A 23,388-nucleotide genomic window follows, 5' to 3' on the forward strand; every position below is an offset into this window, starting at 1 on the left:
CCTGGAAGGCAAGGGTTCTGTCCAGGAATCTTTTGTAGTGGCAGGTCTTTATTGTCGGATAGGTGAATGGATGCATTCTTTGTGTGGGCCTAATAGAACTTGCCAGGTTAAATTGGGAAACTAGATAAGTGGGGGCCAGACCAAATATTGATTTATAACACAGACAGGAGAACTTAAACAGAATTTGCGCCTCCAGGGGCAGCCAATGGAGTTTTTGATAATAGAGGCTTATGTGTTCCCATTTCTTCAGCCCAAAAATCAGTCGAACTGCCGAATTTTGAATGACTCTGAGTCTTAGAATGGTTTTTTTGAAGGATCCAGAGTAAATAATGTTGCAATAATCGAGCATGCTTAAGATGGAAGATTGAACCAGTAAGCGGAAAGATGCTGCATCAAAGTATTTTCTGATGGTTCTAAGTTTCCATAGTAACGAGAAGCATTTTTTAACCAATAAATCTGTGTGAGCATTTAGGGTACTTTGGATAGGGTTATGATGTATGCATGTACTTTATAAGATACACAGGTATATGTGTAAGAGGCAGTTCTCTAAAGGGTGCCATGATGCAGCATACTGACTGGTAATTTTATAATGGCGTCTGGACACCCAGATTGCATTATAGAAGTTTAGCTTTTAGCATATAGGCATGGCCACTCACAGTATTTATAAATTTCTTCCCTGCTTAATGCCTAAGCGGGTTACAATAAAAACATACACATTCAAAATATACTCAGACATATAATAAGACTGTACAATCCTCAAAACCACTGGAAGGGCCTGCTGTAACAACTGCAGACCCAAAAACAGAGGCAATAGACCAGGCACATCTTCCTTTCCTGTTATTCCAAAATCCTGGAAGCAGATTCAATAAAACTAGCATAACGCTATGTCAATAGCAAGCATAAACATGCACACCCGAAGGTGGCAACTTAGTGCATAACTTACAGAATTCTATATGTCACATGCTTCAATACTAGGACACACCCAGGGCTTCCTCCTCTGCACATGTATTTATGCACTAAGCACTATGTTGCATGCTAATTATATATTGTGTAGTGCCCAGCTAGCACCAATGCACACTCAAGGGCTAGTATTCTATAATCTTATTGCACAGGTGCACTTAGATTTAGATGCTAAAGTGGTAGAATGAGGAAAGTAGAGTGCATGCATACACTTATACCTTGCAGGAGAGAGAGGTTCGTGCGTGAGAATTTGCTCACTGTAGGGGATAGTCCTAGGTATGAATTTTATAATGGTACAAAGACACCTGTATAACCTTTCATTCTCAGGCAGCTGCCTCTTCTGCAGATGTGAGCAACTCGGGTAAAATTAAACCATTACAGTCTGATCATGATCAGAATATGATAATCTTGTGGCATGATCAAAACTTGGATCGACTATTATTGGGCATACTAGGCCTGATTCTATAAACAACGCCTAACTCAGTAGGCACCGAGGAAAACAGCACCTACTGCACATCAATCAAATTTAGGCACCGTTTGTAGAGTCGCGCCTACTCATCGATACGCTGTCCTCGCTTGGGGTTCAGGGCTCTATTATCTAATGGTTTTCTTCTCATCTCTCCTCCTCTGCCACCATTCCGCTAGGGTAGGTGTACATCAGGGCTCTTTCCTGGGACCTCTTTTCTCCATCTATACTTCTTTCCTTGGTGCTCTAATCTCTTCCCACAGCTTCCAGTATCACCTCTATGCTGATGACTCGCAGATCTACCTTTCCATGCCTGAAATTTCTATGGCAATCCAGGCCCGAGTCTCAGCCTCCCATCTGACATTGCAATCTGGATGTCTTGGCACCATTTGCCACCATTTAAAATCTTTTAAGAAAAGATGGGATTGACATCTGGGATCTCTTCATGGAAGAAGTTAGGGGGTGAGTCATTGGTGTGGGCAGACTAGATGGGCCGTGGCCCTTTTCTGCCGTCATTTTCTATGTTTCTATGGCCAAGTCTGAACTCCTTATCTTTCCTCCTAAACCCGAATCTCCTCTGCCTCCATTCTCCATATCTGTGGATAGCACTCAAATCCTCCCTGTCTCGTCAGCTCGCAATCTTGGAATCATCTTTTGACTCATCTCTTTCCATATCCAACAGATCGCCAAAACCTGCCATATCTTCTTCTAAAACATCGCTAAAATCCAGCCTTTTCTTTCTGAGCACACTGCTAAGACTCTCGCTCTCGTCCCCTCTTACCTAGAATGCAACTTACCTCTCATAGGTCTTCCACTAAACCATCTCCCTCCCCTTGAATCTGTTCAGAATGCTGCTGCACGCCTTATATTCCAACAGTGTCGTTAAGCTCATGCTACCCCTCTCCTCAAACCACTTCGCTGACTTCCTGTCTGTTTCTGCATACAGTTCAAACTTCTCTTATTGACCTACAAGTGTATTCACTCTGCAGCTTCCCAGTACCTCTCCTCTCATTTTTCCCTATACTCCTTCCTGGGCTCTCGTTCATCTACTGCCAACTTTGTTTTGCTGTATTTCTGGAACGAACTGCCTGACTCAAAACGTCAGGCTCCATCTCTGGTGGTATTCAAATCCATTCTGAAAGCCCACTTTTTTTTGAAGCTGGCTAAGTCCTAACTCCAACCCACTTGTAAGGCACCCATTTTGTTTGTCTTTTCCCTCTATATTTCCCTACTCTTTCTCCTCATCACTCTTTTTGTAATTTCCTACTTCAGCAGCAAGTATAGATTCACCCTTGTCCTGTTTGTCCGTCATAACTAGATGGTAAGATCTTGCGTGTTTAATTCTGTAGCGTCTGGTAGCGCTACAGAATTAATAAATAATAGTATTAGTCTCCAGCGTATGCACAATTTGATAACTTTATATAGCATATATAAATCTTTATAGCTTGTATAATTCTTTGTAACATGTTTAACTGTATACAGAATTCTATGTAGTAATATGCTGCTTGTAGGAATAAGGAAGTATTGATGCCCCTGTATAAAACTCTGGTGAGACCTCATTTAGAATATTGTGTTCAATTCTGGAAGCCGCAGCTGTAAAAAGATATAAACAGAATGGAGTCAGTCCAGAGGAAGGCTAAAATGGTGCGTGGTCTTAGTCATAAGGTGTATGAGGACAGTCTTAAAAATCTCAATATGCATACTTTAGAGCAGGGGTAGGGAACTCCGATCCTCGAGAGCCGTATTCCAGTTAGGTTTTCAGGATTTCTCCAATGAACATGTATGAGATCTATCAATGTATATTCATTGGGGAAATCCTGAAAACCTGACTGGAATACGGTTCTCGAGGACCGGAGTTCCCTACCCCTGCTTTAGAGGAAAGGCAGGAGAGGGGAAATATGATAGAGACATTTAAGTACCTATGTGACGTTAATTCACATGAGTCGAGTCTCTCATTTGAAAGGAAGCTCTGGAATGAGAGGATATAGAATGAAGTTAAGAGGTGATAGGTTCAGGAGTAATCTAAGAAAATACTATTTTACAGAAAGGGTGGTAGATGCATGGAACAGTCTCCCAGAAGAGGTGGTGGAGACAGAGACTGTGTCTGAATTCGAAAGGGACTGGGATAGGCACATGGGATCTCTCGGAGAGAGAAAGAGATAATGGTTACTGCGAATGGGCAGACTAAATGGGCCATTTGGCCTTTATTTGCCATCATGTTTCTATATAAGGCCAGGGTTTTTTTGGCCTAAATTACCAGCGCCTAAAAATCCATACCTATACTCTGCCCCAAATCTGCCCCTAACCATGCCTACTTGCCAGTAGGCACCTTGGTGTAGACTCCTACAGTACACTGAAGCTGTAGATGTAATTTTTTTAATTGGTTTGTAATGGTGTTTTTCAATTAACAGCACCGACTGAACCAATTTAAAAAAATTAAGCTAAGTGCCTAACTGTTGGCACTTTTTATAGAATCAGCCTCTGATAGGTTTAATCTCGAGCTGAAGAGAAGGTCTGGAGTCATGGTGAAAAAGCCGAGTCCAGATCCTGGCTGAGACAACCACTCTTTCAGATTCTTCTTTATTGAATTGTCAGTGCTAAATGTTAAAATTAACCTTTCCTATCGTAATAAATTTTATTTTACGCTGGTTCCAATCATAATTATTTTAGCAAAGTTTTGTATTATTCACCGTTATCATTTACAGCTATTGTAAACACAATGGCCCAATATCATACAGCATCACAAGCCATTGCTTTTTGTGATCCAGTATTTTATGCATAGTTCTAAGACAAAACCTAAAAAAAATTGATCCATAGAGGAAAGCAAAAGATTGAGCAGCCCCTGTCATTTATTTATTTTAAAAAATTATAACTCACTATATCTACCGGTTCTGCATGAGGTACAATAAAACATACACAATTAAACCACACAATAACATAAAAATAACTGACACAAAAAAGACAATTTTAAATTTACGCTCTTAAAACTTGTTCTACTTCTTTCACCTAATGGAAGAAAGAGGAGATGGTAGTGCCAAATTTATGCATACTTTTTATAAGAAGCAATTGCAGTGATTTCTTGAATTTAGTCAATAATTCTAAGTAATATGGAGAATTTCCAGAGCCTCACTTGTCTTCTCTGAAATGTATTAATAGAGCCTGTAACTTATAAAGAAATCAAATGGTTAAAGTCGCATTCAAGAACATCATTAAGCGGCGGTTCAGCCCTTTGCCAAAAATCTTCAAGCAGGGTACACCTTAATAAATGATCTTCTCTGCTGATATATTCAGCACCAGTCATGGATCTCAGGCTGCTGTCCTTTTAGGTCAGCTGCAGAGATATTAGTCACAAGGGGTCAAAGGTATTGTGGAGTAGAGAAGCGACAGTCGGTGAAGCATGACCTTACTCTTAAAAAGAGATGGCTTAGGTGTAAGGAGAGGGGCCTTGCATGATGGGTTCCTGATAGCATCTGGATTGGGAGAATATTTTTGAAACATATTCTCATTTTCAGTAATTGATTGTTTTTTTAAATTAAAGAAACATTCAGAAATTCCGCAGATGGCAGTGTAAACAAGTGAAGGCAATGAAGAATGAAGTAAAGAGTTCATGGAAAAGGCTGATTGGTGTGGAGAGCACCTGTAACATGGACTGCCGGTTCAAACTTAACACACACAAAATGATGTTCATCATGAACTCGGAGGATTACATGTACAGATGTGGGGCGCTCCCTCGGGCCAAGCAGGTATGACTGTTCATCCTGTCTTCTTTTTTACTATTTCCAGGTATTCTTTTTTAATTATAAAAGAAATTAAACAAAAAAATAAGGTAAGATGATACCTCTTTTAAACATTTAATACATTTTTGACTAGCAATACCTTCTTCTTTGGGTCAGAAATTAATAAATAATGACAAATATAAGAATATATAAGCGAAACAAAAACATTCCAATGACACTCTTTCAGGGAAAGCTGGGGGTGAGAAACAGGGAGGGTAGGATGGGTGATGAGGTTGACAAAACAATATAATTTTATGACTTATAATTTTATGAAACCTAAATCTTTAAGGGTTAGATTCACTAAAGTCAGCGATCGTCACTACCCGACCCGATTCACTAAACGGCCTACCGTGTGTTCTTCCTTTCGATCGCCAATTTTTCGATCCAATCTGATCTAACCCATGCAAATTAGTAAAACTCCATGCAAAATAGCCAAGCGATTAATTCACTTACATTGCTTGTCTATTTAGCATTGGGTTTTACTGATCCTAAAACCCGATTGTTTTTTCTCTTTTTTTCAATGGCACAGATATTTGCATATATTACACACACAAAATATCTGTCCCATAAAAAAGAAAAAAAAACATCCCCTACTGCTGCCGTCAGCCCTCCCCCAACGACCCCCGACAAACGCGGTGACCCACCCACCTACACTCAGTTTTTTTTCCCTCAAATGTTTGCTCTGCTTTTAAGTGTCTTTTTTTTTTTTATTAACAAGTTCTCTGACCATATGACCCTTGAGCTTTTAAAATCAACTTGTTCTTGTGCAGTAAGGAATCTAGTGAATGCTGTTACTTTTTTAGGGAAAATTATGGGTTGAATGGTGCAGATGGTTTGTATTCCCTTAAGTTCAAATGTAGCATTACAGTCATCCAAAGTTAAGGGTCCTATTCCATTTTTCTGTGTTTCACTGGCCCGACCCCTGAAGAAGGCTTTTCTACAGAAGCCAAAACACGGACCGTGTTGGGTCCATTAAATCAACAAGACTTGGACTTTACATAAGGCTTGGCTTTACATATATGATATGTTTTAAACCTATTTTCATTTACAGTAAAATTACATTTGTTCCTTAGGTTGATGTGTTGATTGATGTGTAGGTTGGTTTTCCTTGTTTATCTGTGAGGTTTCTTCCTTCCGTTTGGTTTGTTTGGACACAAATCTCAGACATTCCCCAAACATGCTCACTGATCTGTTTTAATATTCACCTTAGGTACAGCCCGTTGTCTTATTGAAACACCACCAACAGTTTGAAGCTTGGCACAACCGCTGGTTGGAAGGAAACGTAACCAACGAGGAGGCAGAAGTGGTCCAGGACTGGCTGCTTGGTGAAGAGGATGAGGACATGGTGCCATGCAAAACCATCTGTGAAACTGTGAATGTGCATGGGATGACTGTGAACAAGTACAAAGTGCAGTATAATCGGCGTCCAGCTTCTCCCTAGCAGGGGTGGTGAGCCATAAGTACAGCTCACCCATAACATATTGGGTGTGCTTGGTGGCCTGTTGCCTCCTTGTAACTCGCACATGGGGTAACAGAATAGATGCAGTGTGCATTGTTGCCATCAGGAGGCCTTTCAGCACTGCGCATGGTGTTAACCAGTGAACTGCTTCCTGGCAGGACATGTCTGGTGCACTTGTGAACCATGAGGGTGCAGCATGATTGCTGGCAAACTGCCAGAAGCTTGTAAGAAAACATGAATGGCAAGGTTTACTGATCAAGTATCTTTACTTTGCAATGTAATGATGGGAATGCAGTTATATATATTGATATTTATTGGAGCCATCTTTTTTTTTTTTTTTTTTTATATCGGACACAGTTGTCTCCTTGTATTACAGCTGTTTGCTCAAGATCAGATTTTCTTTTCATACTAGCAGCTCTGTTTAATACATTATTAGATGTCAAAGGGAACCTTCATCTAACTAAGAAAATTCAGTGTTGCATACAAGGAGGTAGGTAAAGAGTTGAGTGTTAATACACAGATAAGAGTCGTGCTACAATATATGTGAGAGAGGTTTCAATTTAAAACATAGGAACTGATTTTTCAAAATCAAGGGTGCTAAACCCAACAGAAATTACCTCTCCCTAGACTCAGAGAGCTAAATCTTCAGCGCTATTTAGACAGCTGGAAATGGCTCCTGGCCATCTAAATAGCACATAGCCAGCTATCCGCCGATATTCAGCAGAGGGATAGCCAGCTATCTCACACTGAATATCCCAGTCTCTGGATTGGCCAGCAACTAGCTATGTTGCATAACCTAGCTGTTCACTTCCAATATTCAGCAGCTTGCCAGCTAAGTTCAGTAGCCAAAGATATACATCTAAAGGGTGGGGGGGTTTTTGGCTGTTGAGACTTACCTGGCTAGCTGCTGAATATTGGCCTAGCTGACTGTGTCTCAGCCAGCCAAAATTAGACTGGAATGTCAATGCCAGTGGCCAGATATGGCGCCGGCATTGAGTTTTCAGTATCGCTGCCGACCATGAGAGATCATGGGAGCTGATCTCCTATGGTTCAAGGTCAGTGTTGGGAATGTACATGTCTACTGCTTGAATCAGGCAGATGATTACAATGTAGTGATAAAAAGAATGCAGCGAGTCCTAGGCTAGGCATATTGCTATTTCCTTTGTGGGATACCAAAGTATTATATGTGATCCAAATGCACAGGTGATCTCAAACATGCCCTACCTCTCCAGGAATGAGTTTGGGATGAATGAGATTTGGATGCTGTTACCTTCTGCCATTATTCTGTGCCAAGCTCAGCCCTCCTACAAGCCTGCCATCTCCCCTCTGCTCATTTCCAGGCTTTCAAGATCTATCGTTGCTGATCCACTGGTTCTTAATCCGTCAACATTCCGTATGTGCATCATTTGCTCTAAATCATCTTGAGAAATGAATCCATTTGACTGAATGATAGTTTTCTAGTTGTAGAACAATATTGAAATTGTGCAGGCATGACACAAGCCTCTTCATTTTGATTCTAGCTGGTTGCTTTGAAAATATTAACTATTGGTGAATTCAGAAACTTCTCTGAGTGAAATCTCTAAGCACACTGGCTCATTGTGTAACCAGCAGCTTGCCACAGGCTAGAAATACTTCTGCTCTTTATTTCTTCCTAAGCTGTAACATTCCTTGGCTTCATAGCTGCCATCATAATTTGAAGCACATTAGTAAGGACACATTGGACCAGATGAGTCAGTTGGGCTTTTTTTTTTTCTGCTGTCCATGTCATCCTAGTAGAGTCAAATTATAGTTTTGACTGTAGCCAGCTTGAAGTTGCAGTAGCCATTTTAACTGTGGAGCCAGCCTGGATAGGAGCAACTGGGAATTGCTCCTGTCCCGACAAGGCCACTAGACCACCAGGATTTGTAAAATAAGCATAGGGGATGGGGCTGGTGTGGGGCCCACTTTTGTTTTTCGGGGGGAATGAGGGCATGATGGAACTGTCTTCAGCTTCGGTTGAAACCATTTGTCAAATTTTGGCTGCAGATTTGGTTTCAGTTGTAGCAGTGGGAGGGAGGGGACAGTTTTGGTCACCCTCTACATCTTAGCTCCAGAATGTTGCACACTTCCTGAGTGCTGAGCCAAGACTTGCTGCAGGTCAGCAAGCAGTCACAGCCTTCAGGATCATATTTGACAGACAAGTTGTAGGTAATATTTATTTTTTATTTATTTATTTAAGTGTCTTATATCTCGCTTAGAACCTAATCGGGTTATAATAATACATACATAAAATTAACATAAAAAACAATCATAAACATAATAAAAAATCAAACATCTTTCATCTGCTATTCATTATTAAACAGTACCTCATAGCTATAAAAAAAAAAATAGCTTCCACAAATAGGAATGTTTCAGAAGTTTCTTAAAATATATTTATTTGGCTAATTTAACACACTTTTTCCAAGCTTTTGAAACTTATCCTTCATCAAGTTGATACAGAATAAGCCCTTTACGCATAATAATCAAAATTTTGAATACCCTGGTAGATGTGATCGCAAGTCTACCACATAAGGCAAAGGTTTTTAGATTTCAGGATGGAGCTAGGATGTAGATGTACCATTTGGACTGTAGAATTGAGTAGGAAGGCTCCCGGGAAGGAAACTGAAGACCTTCCCTGCAACTGATGGCTTTATCTTCATGCATCTCAGTTGAATCAGCAGTGATTAGTAATGCTCTTTCTCTTGCCATCCTAGAAGTGGTGTAGGTTTCTGAAGTACTGAGCTGTTTTTACTGTTGAGTCACAAAATCGTATACTGATAATCTAAGGCCCTCTCGTGCTCTGCTGCAGTTTATAAGAAGGTTTAAGGTTTATTCACTTGTATTCTTCTTATACCTAAGCAGAGTACAAAAACATACATCAGCTTTCAAATATACAGTGTTTAAAACCTAATCAAACTTACTTTAAAAATGTAAAAGTGGATAGGATTTGATATACTGTTTTTCTGTGGTTACAATCAAAACGGTGTCGTATACCTGGGGCAATGGAGGGTTAAGTGATTTGCCCAGAGTGACTAGGTACTGCAGCAGGAGTCAAATGTAGTTCCATAAATCAGTACATATAAACAAATACAAAAGTGTCTTCATTGCCACACTGAGATCTGGATCAAGGTTCATTGGTTCAAGCTGTGAAGCAGGAGAGCTTAATATTTTTTTTTTTTTAACAGATTACTTTATTGAAAAATCTATTTAGACATAATAGGTACCTGGGTTTTTGCCACCTTAGGTACACTGTGCTACTGCTTTCCATCTTTGCTTTAGGAAGGTCAAGCATGGCACCATGTGACCTTCAGAACTTTAGCACCATAAGCATAGGCCACTGAGGTCTGGAAAGGTACCAGGATTTACATTATAGGAGCCCTTTTTGTAGCTTAGTACAACGCATGTTTACAGCTCAGAGAAAAGATTACCAGCCTCTCGATGGATTAGAGTTACACGATGACATAACATTTTGATTAATATTGGCCCTTTGGCCCTTCAGCATTACAGTGCAGGTACCATATTATAACTTTATTGATTTAAACCTAACCAGAGATGTAAGTAGTGAAAACTTAATGATTGTGGTTAAGAAGTCATCACATGACCCTTCATAGCCAATCAGCACTCAGCAAAAGCTTATAAGGGTTGAGCAGTAAGCATTTAATTAGTGAAAGTCCATCTGAAGCAAAAGATGGCACTAAATCAACATATTTGTATGCACTAGGAAACTAAAAAGATGAATAGTGCAGAGCATTCTGTAAATTTTAAAATTGTGCCCCCTTTATATATATATTTTTAAATTGTCCACAGTGGGACAGACACTGTGGGGCTCATAATTGAAACAGAAATACATCTAAAATCCTGCCCAAATTGGCACTTGGATGACCTTAAAGACAAGTCATCCAAGTGCCGATAATCAAAATGGGTTTTTAGACGTATCTTAAAAACAGCTTAGGCCTTTTCAGTGCTGCTGTACACCCAGAGCTGAAAGGGGTGTTTTAGGAGGAGTGGTGAGGGCAGGACATGGGCTGACCTAGACTTAGTCGTACTGCAAGTATATCCGAAAGTTTAACGAGACTACCTAGACGGAACTTATATGTAGTAATTTAGGCAATTTAAAAACAGGTTTAAGTGGCCAGAAGGTATCCAGAGTGACCTGATAACCACTGCAGACACAAAGTACAGACCCCCACACGCCATAAAAATCGGAATAAAAGCCTACATACCTGCCTCCAGAACATCAGCACCTGGCATAGGAAAGCCTAGTAGAGCTGCACAGAGGTGACTTAAGTAGTTTGGGGGGTGGGTTAGTGAACGATAAAGAGAAGTAACCAGGCCTATAAGCCACTCTAACCACTGCATTCATGATAGAAAATGTGAGTCCACCAAACCCCCTAAAACCATATTGTACTGCCATATAGGTGGCACCTGCAGCTATAAGGGCTATCCGGGTTGTAGACAAGTGGATATAATAGGTTTTGGGGGACTCACCATGACCTGCAAAGTAGTTGCGATGAGATGGTTAAGTGGCACTTGGTTTTGTGAAGTTCACAGCAGTACCTTGTAAGGTGTCCCACTACTCTGTTGCTATGTCTGAGTGGCCATGTTGCTGGCCCCTCCCACGTCCTAAAGGTTTTTGTTCTAGGTGTTTTTGACTTGAATGAATTTTGGGACAAGAATGGGGTATAAAGTTAGATGATTTAGAAGTCTGGACAATCAAACGGCTCGACGTACAAGTAGACGATTCTCAAAAAAAATATTTTGGACGTATTTTTTGAGAATGGACTTTGGACATGTCTGACTTCGGGTGACTAGTGACTTAGGCCCAAAACGGACTTAGAAGTATTTTTTGGTTATGCCCCTCTTTGAGACTTGCAGGCTAAATTCAAAGTATGCAGTAACTTGCATCTGATTTATCTACAGGTAGAACTCAATGGGAAAATGCCATCAACACATGTATATTTTTTATTTTAAATTTAAACTGCCTTTCTGGTCCCAGGCTCAAGATAAGTTACATTCAGGTACAATAGTTATTTTCCTGCTCAAGGGGATTTACTATCTTGAGCAAATAGATCTGTGCTGTGTTGAATTATGCCAAGGGCCATCGCGAAAGTGTCTTTTTTTTTCTCTGACAGTGACAAGTCCAAGTCTCAAGTATCCGGTAGATCCCCAAAAGTGGATCATTTTCTCATAGCTTATTCCAAGGGATAAGCCATAGTTTTCCCAAATATATCTGGCTAATGTGTGTGTGTGTGTATATATGTGTGTATATCTATATATATATATATATATATATATATATCTACACATATATAGTCACAACTTATCCAGACCTTTTTTGCATCCTGCTACACAAGTTGCCTTGACTACATCTTCTGATAATAGATTCCACAATTAATTATACTTTGCCTGAAAAATATTTTCTATGATTTCTTTTCAGTCTTCTGGTTGTAACTGTCATGGAGTGTCTTCCAATTCTAGCATTTGAAAGGTTAAACTACTGTTCCTTCTTTGCCAATTCCACTCTATTCGTGATCTTTTCAACTTAACTCATCTTTCCTCTCAGCCATCTTTTTACAAGCTGAAAAGCCCTAACCTGTTTAACCTCTCTTCATCCCATCTTGCTATTTTTGTAACCATCCTTTGAACTTTTTCTAGTTCTGCTATATCCTTTCTGAGATGTGGTAACCAGAACTACACTCTATTCAATATGTGGGCACACCATGGACCTATATAGAGAGGTAACGGTATTCTCAGTTTTGTCCTCCATTACATTTTTCAAAAAAAATTTTCAAAAAAATTTTTTAAAAAATTATTTATCATTTTTCAAAATTTAACAAACATTTTGAACATCTTGTACAGAAAAGATTACATAAATTGAATAAACTTTACAAAAGGAATCAATAAATGCACCAGACATAATAATCTCTACTCCACAAGTCATGATCCAAGATTTTCAATGAGAGGATATATATCAAAAATAGAAGAAATAAGAAATCATTAAACAAGGAGTCAAATTAAATTGTTGTAGTTCCCTCTTTCTCTAGGCGCTTCAAGGTTAAGAATTTGGTAAGGTGTGAGGGATCAAAAAAATATATACTTATTAGTTCCATATCTAACTATACACTTTTTCAGTAACTTTAACATTATTTTATCTTTCTTAGCAGCTCCAGCACATTGGGTTGAAAATTTTCAATATATGATCCATAACGACTCCAAAATCTTTTCTTGGATAGTGACTCAGAACTCGGCATTTTCTACTTGGAATTGGGGTTATTTTTCTCTTTGTGAATCTCTTTACACTTGTGTGCCTGAAATTTTATCTAGCATTTAGATGGACAATCTCTAGTCTCATGAAATCCTGCTGCAAATATTTACGTTTTAATGTCTCAGAAAATTTTTATGTCATCAGCAAATTTGATCACCTCATTTATATCACTTCTGTTTCCAGATAAGAATATAAGTGCATAACCATCTCCATACTGAGACAGACCAAAGGTCCATGAAGCCCAGTGTCCTGTTTCCAATAGTGGTCAATCCAGCTCACAAATACATGGGAAGATCCCAAAAGAATATCCCAGACATAAGCAGTGAATTTTCCCAAGTCCATCTTAAATGTTCTATGGACTTTTAGGAACTTGCCCAAACCTTTTTTTATACCCTGCTAAGTTAACTGCTTTTACCATAGTCTCTGGCAACAAATTCCAGAGTTTAATTGCATGTTGAGTGAAGAAATATTTTCTCTAATTTGTTTTAATTTAGTAGCTGTATTGTGTAACTGCCCCCCCCCCCCCCAAAAAAAAAAATAAATAAATAAATAAAAATCCTTGTATTTATGAAAAGGGCAAATGAGTGATTCACATCTACCCATTCCACTCCATTCAGATCATTTTTGAATAAGTTAAAAACAGCAAGATCCTAATACAGACCCTTTGGGCATGCCACTAGTAATCCTTTTCCATGGGTATCGGAGGGAGAATTTACTTGCCAAGGTTTTCATCGCATTGTTCTAATCACTAGGTTATTACACTGTTCCTTTTCTTTTACTAACTTCTGATATCTCTTGAGTGCTTCTTCATAATGTGATGTATTTTCAAATGCTTAACTGTATAAATCATTTTGAAATTGTATTTGTCGATTTGGTACATCTCAGCTATCAGTGCAATTGGCTCCTACCAGACTAGCTCCTTATATCAAAGATCCCTGAATTCCACTGTGTTGAACATTTGAAAGAACTGGTGTGGATAATGAATTTTTCCCCCCAGCTCAGGTGTTCCTTGTGTGCCTATTCCTGCAGTGGAGATACAATGATCCTTAACAAGATGCCTTCTCTTCCTTGTGTTATACCCCCCCTTGCTCTCCCCCCCCCCCCCAATGTTCTACCTTTTTGCTATGAGTGTTTGTTATTGTATGCAATAGTTTAGAGGCTCCAACTCTACTGTTCCTGTGAGAATTGGATGGGTTCAGCTGTTGACATGCCAATGCTGTTTTCAGCACCTTGCCATTCTAGTCCTTAGCTTACGCTTTTGTGTAAAGGACCAGTTGTGCCAAACTTAAGCTACTGTTTTTACGGTCCAGATAAATATTTAGCAAATCAGCCTTCCAGTGCTCCTGGAGGTAACCTCCATGTGCACAAGACTAGCATACTGAGCTTCTCCTTATTGTTTGCTTAGGCTTACATCAGGTAGTTTTTGATGGTTATCATTCTAATGAAAAATAAATAAAAGAAACTACCTTTATAAATGACCCATCAGTAGATTTTGCACACCAGTAATAAGAGAACTTAGTCCAATGAAACTGGGCTTTAACAGTTTTCATGGTCCATACAAATATTGTGTGGTACGATAAGGGTCAGTCTGTCCATTTAAAGATGACCTACAGTAACAGGGCCAACTGTGGTGAGGCCTCCTGAAAGTGTTGCTTTGAGAAATATGTTTTTGTTTCAACACCAGAGCATTGTAGGACTTCATCCATGGGCCTCTTACTCATATTTGACCTTTGTATACTGTATCTGTCTCCAGCATGATTTTGAAGTCGATGGTTTTCTTTCAAATTTAGAACTCTTCCCTTCTTCTCAGCTTGTAATTGTTTAGCTAGTGCTGTGAATATAGGAATTTTTAAATATATATTTATTTGCACACTGAAGCAAAATAAAATATCAAATGAAAACTACTCTTGTAGTGATTCATTGTTTAAAAAAAAAAGTAAAAAAATATGGGTAGACTAGATGGACTATATTAGTTTTTATCTGCTATTAGGTCTTCCTCTGCCCCCCACCCCCCCACACACTTCTTCCCTTACTATACAGCTATATTGAAGTTTAGGGCACAGAGCTGGATCTTTTGTGACCTAAGGTAGCTTTCATTTGCTACAAAAGTCACCACCTGGCACTTTATACTTGAAGGTGATAGGCTCAGGAGTAATCTAAGGAAATCTTTTTTTACAGAAAGGCTTGTAGATGCGTGGAACAGTCTCCCAGTAGAGGTGGTGGAGACACAGACTGTCTGATTTCAAGAAAGCCTGGGATAGTCACGTGCGATCTCTTAGAGAGAGGAAGAGATAATGGTTAGACTGGATGGGCCATTTGGCCTTTATCTGCCATCATATTTCTATGTTTCTAAGTAACTCAAATGTGAAAAACACAAAGCTACTTCTGTAGGTTCCTCCATTTCAAAATAATACCTTTCAGTAGCCCAGCATAAGAATTATCCTAAAATGCTAGGCCCTTCTTCGGGTATGTTTATTTGAAGGTGAGGTGGTATGGTGTGGTACATAAGAATAGCCTTACTGGGTCAGACTAATGGTCCATCAAGCTCAGTAGCCTGTTCTCACGGTGGCCAATCCAGGTCACTAGTACCTGGCCAAAATCTAAGGAGTAGCAATATTCCATGCTACCGATCCAGAGCAAGCAATGACTTCCCCCGTGATCTACATATATGGATAATGTTGGAACTCGACCTCTCAGAATCCAGAGTTAGATTGATCACATAGCCTAGTGGACAGAGCACAGAACTACAAATCCTACAAAAGATATGTCAAGATGGAGCAGCAGTTCTCAATAAGTCTGTTTAAACTACATCAAATATGATTTCCATGATTGAAAATGTTGTCTCAAGTATGATATGGTTCAAACCAGGTTCTACAGTAGTAATACAGGCATTTATTGCACCCCAACTTCGTTACTAGTGCTAAAGGCATGGATAATGAGAGGCAAGTTAGGGGTTACCTCAAAAGTGTTCCAAGACATTATTGTCGAATCCAAGAAAGTATTTTCTTTAGAATCTACTGGTAGAATTAACCCTGAATATTCAGTGCCAGGCTATGTTCAGGCACTGGCAGAAAATAGGCAGGGTTAATTTTTTATATGTGGCTTCCAGATGATATTCCACCCAGAAGACAAAGGAAGATGAAGATAACCCTCTTCCCAACCTTTGATGAGATAAGATAGCCTCTCAGGTCTATATGCATTCCAAACCCCTCCCTCATACTCAGCCTACCTACTACTATTTATTATTTCTATAGCACTACTAGATATACACATGCTGCACATTAAACATGTAAAAGACAGAACCTGCTTGGAAGAGCTTACAATCTAAGGCAGGCAGATAGGACAAAAAGGGTGATTCTATTGAAGTAAAGGCTGCTTTGTTTACCTCATTGGAATAACTACAAGACGGCATTGTATCTTCCAAAACAGACAATATTTGTTTATTGTTAGTATAAAAACTTACAAAATTACAGCAGCAAAGGCATAGCAGAAAAATATATTGTCAGTTCAGAATATGCAATGGAGAGAAGAACTTACACCCATATGCCTAGCAGGGGGCTAGCATGTCCCTGCTGGCATACCCAAGTGAATTTCTCTCTGGCTCTATCTGTGATGCACGTGTTTTTTATACAGAGAAATTCTTCCTTTGTTCCAAAAAGCCCATCCCCGAATTCTGGTCATGTAACTCCCTATTGGTACAAAATACCTAACTATTCCTCCTCTCAGTCCACGCCTCACTCACTTCCCCTCCCCCCAGTAGGGGGGCCCTTGCAGAAACAGAGAATTCTTGGTGAACTTTCTTCCTCCAGCTCTGAGATCCTTATCACTTGCAGATGCTAATTAGTGGTTTTACAATTCTGTGCATCTTCAGGATGGCATCCTTGTATGCTGAAAGTTGCCAGGGTGACCTTTCAACAATCCAGCTGCTTGGTTCCCATAACTCGGTTCAGAGACAGGGAGCAAATGTTTTGGTACCAAGTTCTCTCATCTCGATACACCCACATCGTCCTGCAGGGATCCTTGCTCATTATAAATGTTTTATGACTTTCCAGGGTGCCTGGCATATGAAGTCATACAGCACTGATAACAGTTCAGCAGAACCTTGGAGAAATATCCTCCCAGCAGGGAATGGAGACAGGATCTTTGCAGCACAAAGGCCAGCTGGGTTAGCATTTCAAAGGATACTTGTGTTCACAGACAGCAAGGTACAGACCGGGCCTGGCTATGGGAAAATATAGGTATGTAGTGTCCAGCATAAACAAGTGAGGCCTGTATATCCAGTTGATCCATCTGTATGTCCAGGTTATTCATTTCACTATACATATTGCTCAGGTAGGGAATTACACAGGGAATAATGAGGTAGATTGGGTAGGGGACCATAGCAGGAATGACAAACAGCTATGGGTGCTTAACAAGCAAGTTGGGTTAGGATTGAAACACAGCTTCAAAAAAGTGGATTTTCAGCATGGATTTGAATGCTGCCAGCAACGGAGCCCAACATACCACGTCAGGTAGGTTGTTCTAGGCATATGGCACAGCAAGGTACAAGGAACAGAGCAAACTCTACTCACTCTTGTCCCTAGTGGCTGCCTTATGACAATGGCTCCTGAAATACTACAAAGCTGCTGTTAGAGGATGTAGCAGCCATTTTTGTGAGGCAGTCACTAGAGGCAGGAGCGAGTGGAGTTTGCTCCGGCTCCCTTCACCTCCACTGGACCACCAGGGAGTTTAGATAAGCCTGGGGTGGAGGAGTGCATAAGGGGAGATCTTGTCTCATTGGGAGGAAAGAAGGGAGATGGTATCACCTGGGTCAGGACCTGATAATTAACTGGGCTCCAGCCAATATCTTTCCGCATAAAGTTAGGCCAGTCTTTTTGCTAATTTGCCCTAGTTCTTCCCTTGGACTTCCCACAAACTAGCCAGTTTTTGGCATGGGTGGTTAGAGGTGATATTGAGTAGCAGTGGTTGGTTAAATATTGCAGAATATCCCTGTATAGTCCTGTACAAGCCAGGAGCTCTCCTGGCCATTTAAATTGTTTTAAATAGCAATCCCTGTAATTTTAAGTGGGTGAGGTTCTCTTTTGTGTGCTTGACTTTAATCAGAACTCCTTAGTGCCAGCTAGAGCTTGTCATGCAATATCTCCAATTCAGATCTCTTAAAGTTAATTTTAAGTGCCACAACAGTCTATGAATTTGGTCAGTCCCAGGATCATTATAGCCACTTGTTTCCAGGCTAATGGAAGGTATAATGTCTATACTAGGACTGTGCATTCAGTTCCTATGGGTACCTAATAATGAAAATCCTCACAAATTCCTTGTATACCTAAAAACTAATATGTGTATGGTTAATGTAGGCATACAGTAACTCTTTGCATGCACAGAATGTGTGCAAAAACACCAAAAAAATGCATGAAAATCATAAGACTTTGTTTAAAATGAAAACTAACCAGACTTTTTTTTGACCATGCACACTTTTCTAATATAAGTGATTTCCTCTGAGAAATCAACCAAGACTGTGAGTTTTAAATGCAGTGCTTTTTTTTTTTTTAATTGTCCCATAGTCTCTACTCTTTTAAAACTTGTTTCAAGGAAAACTCATGTCTTAAGTCAATAAGAAGGAGACAATTGAACTTTATACCTGTTTTCAGGTTGTGCCTAATTCCAGGCTTCTCATAGAGATGAGCATGGAAGGAATCATACAATCCACATGGTGGCGGTGTAATCTCATGCTAAGCCATTAGTATTAAGTGATAATATTAAGGGCTTGCAGTGAAATGTTTCATTCCAGATGCGAGTGAGCTGTGCTGTTTCTTCAAAGAGCTTTAGTATTAAGGGACCGGCGATATTAAGCCTTCAAGATCAAATGAATTAAATGAAAACATCTGGCTGAGAAGAGATGATACCTCTATTAAGATAAATGTGTGAATTCAACCTTTTAGGTGTATTTTACTACTAATCATTTCTATAGCACTACTGGACATATGCAACGTTGTAAAAACACAGAAGAGACAGTCCCTGCTCAAAAGAGCTTACAGTCTAGTCAAGACAGACCATTTCGATCACACATATGTAAACAACTTTCTTAGATCTGTCAGATATGAAATTCATGTCTGGAATTTCCTGCTCTATAGTATTTGTAGCTGTGCAGTCTATTCTGGTTACCAAAGGACTTTGTCACAGGACAGGACTGATAGGAGGGGGCAAATAGGGCAGCTGCCCTGGACCCCATAGCTCCAGGGGGCCTCCATGGGCTAGGATGTCCTTCCCTTCTCTCCACTCTGCTCCAAGGCCCCCTCACCATTGTGATTCTCTAGTGCTGCTCGTGGCCTCCTCAGTGCTGTTCCCATGGCACAGTCCACTCAAGCAGAAAGAGGAGATTGTGTCAGAAAGGGTGGACTATGGCAGGATTTTCATCTTTGTTTTCCATTCCTTTCCTGATAATTCCTAATATTCTACGTGCTTTCTTAACCACCGCCACACATTGAGCTGAGGGTATCAACGTATCCTGGTACAAATGTGGCCCTTGAGAACTGGACTTCGGAGGACCTCTACTGAAGGGATTGAAGAGGAATATAAGGGAGAAAAATAGCATGGGATGCAGGAGAAAAAGAAGCATGTGGGAGTGCTAAATTAATGTGTAGTTGTAAGGGAGTGGAGGGGGGTAGTTTTAATTTGGTGAGGAGGAAGTCAAGTGAATATCTGATGTAGAGAAGAGATAGAAGTAGTAGATGAATCACAGATAAATGGGTTTTGTGGTACACTAGAGTCTCAATTATCTGCCATAAATAGAACCGACAGATTGTATATAGCATATGTGGATAAAGGATAAAATAGAAGTACGTATATTGAATCCATGTGTCCAAAAGAGGAAGCAGTAAAAAAAAAAAAAAATTTTAAAACAATTACCTAGCATTGCTGTCTTTTAATTAAACTTGATGCCAGCAAAGTGAAGTATAAACTGATACATCTCAGTGACAATGCAGTGACATCACAGAGGTATATCAGATAATCCAGAATGTTGAATACGTGAGACTCTACTGTACTTAGAAATAAAAATCCATTCTGCATTTGTCTGACATGGGAGGGGACTGGAAGGGTTCGATGCAAGGGATGCACAATTTGATATATTTTTTTCCTTCCTCTGGATTACCATGTACTAAGAACGATTATGGGACAGACTTAAAGATATACATATGAATACCCTAGAGAAAAGGAAGGATAAAAGAGATATGAAAAAGACCTTTAAATACCTACATGATATACGAGGTGTGATTACAAAAAAAAGGTAAATGCTGATGTCAAGCGCCATCCAATAGAAAGGCAGGGATCTTCAATATGGGAAGCGGCACATCAAGCTTAGTAACAACGTGTGACAAGTTTCAACTTGTTCAGTGCAGTCAGTCGGTTGTGAGCTATGATTGAGAGAAGGTGTGTTTTAAAGTGTACTGTAAATCATGGATCACGAACAACACATTAAATTCGCGGACAATACGAAGTTATTCAGAGTAGTGAAGACACAGGGGGATTGCGAAGATCTGCAATGTGACATAATCAGGCTCAAGGAATGGGCATCAACGTGGTAGATGAGGTTCAACGTGGATAAGTGTAAAGTGATGCATGTATGTAACAAAAATCTCATGCACGAATACAGGATGTCCAGGACGGTACTTGGAGAGACCTCCCAGGAAAGAGACTTGGGAGTTATGATCGACAAGTCGATGAAGCCATCCACGCAATGTGCGGCGGTGGCAAAAAGGGTGAACAGAATGCTAGGAATGATAAAGAAGGGGATCACGAACAGATCGGAAAAGGTTATCATGCCGCTGTACAGGGCCATGGTGCGCCCTCCCCTGGAGTACTGCATCCAGCACTGGTCGCTGTACATGAAGAAGGACACGGTACTACTCGAAAAGGTCCAGAGAAGAGCAACTAAGATGGTTAAGGGGCTGGAGGAATTGCCGTACAGTGAAATATTAGAGAAACTGGGCCTTTTCTCCCTCGAACAGAGCAGATTGAGAGGGGACATGATTGAAACATTCAAGGTACTGAAGGGAATAGACTTAGTAGATAAACACAGGTTGTTCACCCTCTCCAAGATAGGGAGAACGAGAGGGCACTCTCTAAAATTGAAAGGGGATAGATTCTGTACGAATGTAAGGAAGTTCTTCACTCAGAAAGAGGTAGAAAATTGGAACGCTCTTCCGGAGTCTGTCGTAGGGGAAAACACCCTCCAGGGATTCAAGACAAAGTTAGACAAGTTCCTGCTGAACCAGAACGTTTTGAATTGATTCAGGACATCGAGGTAGCCACAATAGCGCAACCAAAGACATGAAAGAGGACATCCAGAACTGCTTCAGAAAGTGGCAAAAATGATGGGATAAGTGTGTTCGAAGCATGGGGCAGTATTTTGAGGGGGGATTAATGACAATATGTCTTTTATTCTAATAAATGTTTTTCTTATTTAAACATTCACCGTATTTTTTTAATCACACCTCATACATGCAGAGGAGACAGGCCTCTTTAAATAGAAAAGAAGTTCTGTAACAAGGGGCTTGTGGAATGAAGGTATTGAGGAGTAGGGTCAGTAGTAATCTAAGGACATATTTCTTTATAGAAAGGGCAGTGGAAGCGATCAACAACCTCCCAGTGGAGGTGGTGAAGATAGCCAAATCTAAATTAAAAGAAGCATGGGACAAGCAGGGGATCTCTGAGAGAGAGGAAGGAATTGCAGAGCTGAAGTTAGGGTTTAGAGATCATATACTACTTCTGCCAATTAAATCCTCACATTATGGCAATGCTTGTTACAGCTACTGCTGGGGGAAACCACTTTAATTCCTGATTTTCGTTGGCCATGGTAGACTTAATCTTTCCCAATTTGTCAAAATACTATAGGTAGGCCAAAAGTGTGAAATTACACACCTTCCATCTCACAAGCCTATCAGATTTTTTTGTTACTATAAAGCAGTGTCAGGATGCCACGGCACATTAACCATACCATACCAACTCTTGTATCCCGCAAATGTCAGCTAGGAATTGTTGTGGCTTCACAATATTAGAATTGCTACAGAGACATAGATATTATATAGAAATTGCATGGAAGATATCATGCAGGGACTACATGGGAATGGGTCAATGTATTGAGGAAAAAACGTGAGTTTTCAGTGCTTTCCAGAATTGGAAGTATGCGGGTGTTTGTCGAAGACTGCCCGGGAGGTTGTTCCAGATTCTACACTGTGCCTGATGAATGCGATCTATCCCTTGACACTCTCTGCCATCTGAAGGTGATCTCAAAGAGAGCCTTCCTTTTAACATAGCGAGGGAAGGGGGGTGGTAGTTTCCATCATTGGATTGTCCTTGAGTTGTGGAAGGATTGTGTGATTTGGATGGCAGATGTGAGATCAGCTGAGTTTTCGCTGCTTCTGACTGGTAACCAGTGTAATTACTTAAGGAGAGGTGTTACCCTCTCATATTTGGTTTTGTGTAAGATTAGTCTCACCGCTGTACTTTGGAACAATTGAAGTCTCTTAAGGTCTTTCTCAGCAATGCAGCAGTAGAGTAGGGGAGGTAAGGAATCAAGGTAGGAGAAAAGAGCAGCAGTAGAGTCAAGGTAGGGGAGGAGAACCGCTTGGGCCACCATCCTGAAGTTTGTCAGGCTGAAGGCTGATCTAATGGTTCTGAGCTGTCGTAGGCAGAAGAAGAACTTCTTGACCAGTGAGCTGATCTGGTCTCTCATGGATAGGTCTGAGTCAAGGATAACTCCAAGGACTTTAGATGATCTGCTTATGGCTATCTTATCTCCCAAGGCAAGGATAAATTCTTGGTGTGGGAAAGTGTTTTGATTACCAAATCATAGGCCCTTTGTCTTCTATTTAGTTTGAGGAAGCATTGGTGGGACCATGTGCTCAGGTCATAGAAACATAGAAATAGACGGCAGATAAGGGCCACGGCCTCTATTAGTGTGGAGATGTACTGAATCATATCTGAGAAAGTATCTTTTGCTATGCAAAGGTGGAAAATGTCATCTGCATAAGAGTAGGTATGGACATGGGGTCCAAGGTTTAACCTGCCAAGGGCACTCATGTATATGTTGAATAGTGATGGTGAGAGGGGAGAGCCTTGAGGGATACCACATGTCACTTTCCATGGTTGAGATTTCCCTTGGCTTTTCCTAACTTCAAAAGTTCTCTTGGTCAGGAATTCATTGAACCATTTTTTCACTTGCCCACCTACCCCAAGCTCCTTCAAGCATAGGAGCAGTAGAGAATGATCCACAGCATCAAAGTCAGCGGACACATCAAATTACAGTAGAACTATTTGCTGGCCCTTGCTCAGATAGTGTTTTGCCTTGGAGGTGAGTTCAAGAAGGAGCAATTCAATGCTGTGTCAGACTCTGAAGCCATGCTGGGAGTCATGGAAGCCATCTATCTTATCAAGGAAGTCTGAT

At 40.3% G+C, this 23,388-nt stretch overlaps 1 protein-coding gene across 1 annotated transcript in view; it reads left to right on the plus strand.

The window, feature by feature from the left end:
- The window catches only part of SIN3B (SIN3 transcription regulator family member B), a 91,364-nt gene extending 80,769 nt beyond the window's left edge, over positions 1-10,595 (plus strand). The window contains exons 19-20 of the mRNA XM_033956327.1: positions 4,965-5,169; positions 6,413-10,595. Of these exons, the coding sequence (XP_033812218.1) occupies positions 4,965-5,169; positions 6,413-6,643 (436 nt within the window). The 3' untranslated portion in view covers positions 6,644-10,595. The remainder of the gene's footprint in view (positions 1-4,964; positions 5,170-6,412) is intronic.
- The last annotated feature ends 12,793 nt before the right edge of the window (positions 10,596-23,388 follow it).

This window comes from Geotrypetes seraphini, chromosome 8, assembly GCF_902459505.1.
Source record: "Geotrypetes seraphini chromosome 8, aGeoSer1.1, whole genome shotgun sequence".
NCBI classification, from domain to species: Eukaryota; Metazoa; Chordata; class Amphibia; order Gymnophiona; family Dermophiidae; genus Geotrypetes; species Geotrypetes seraphini.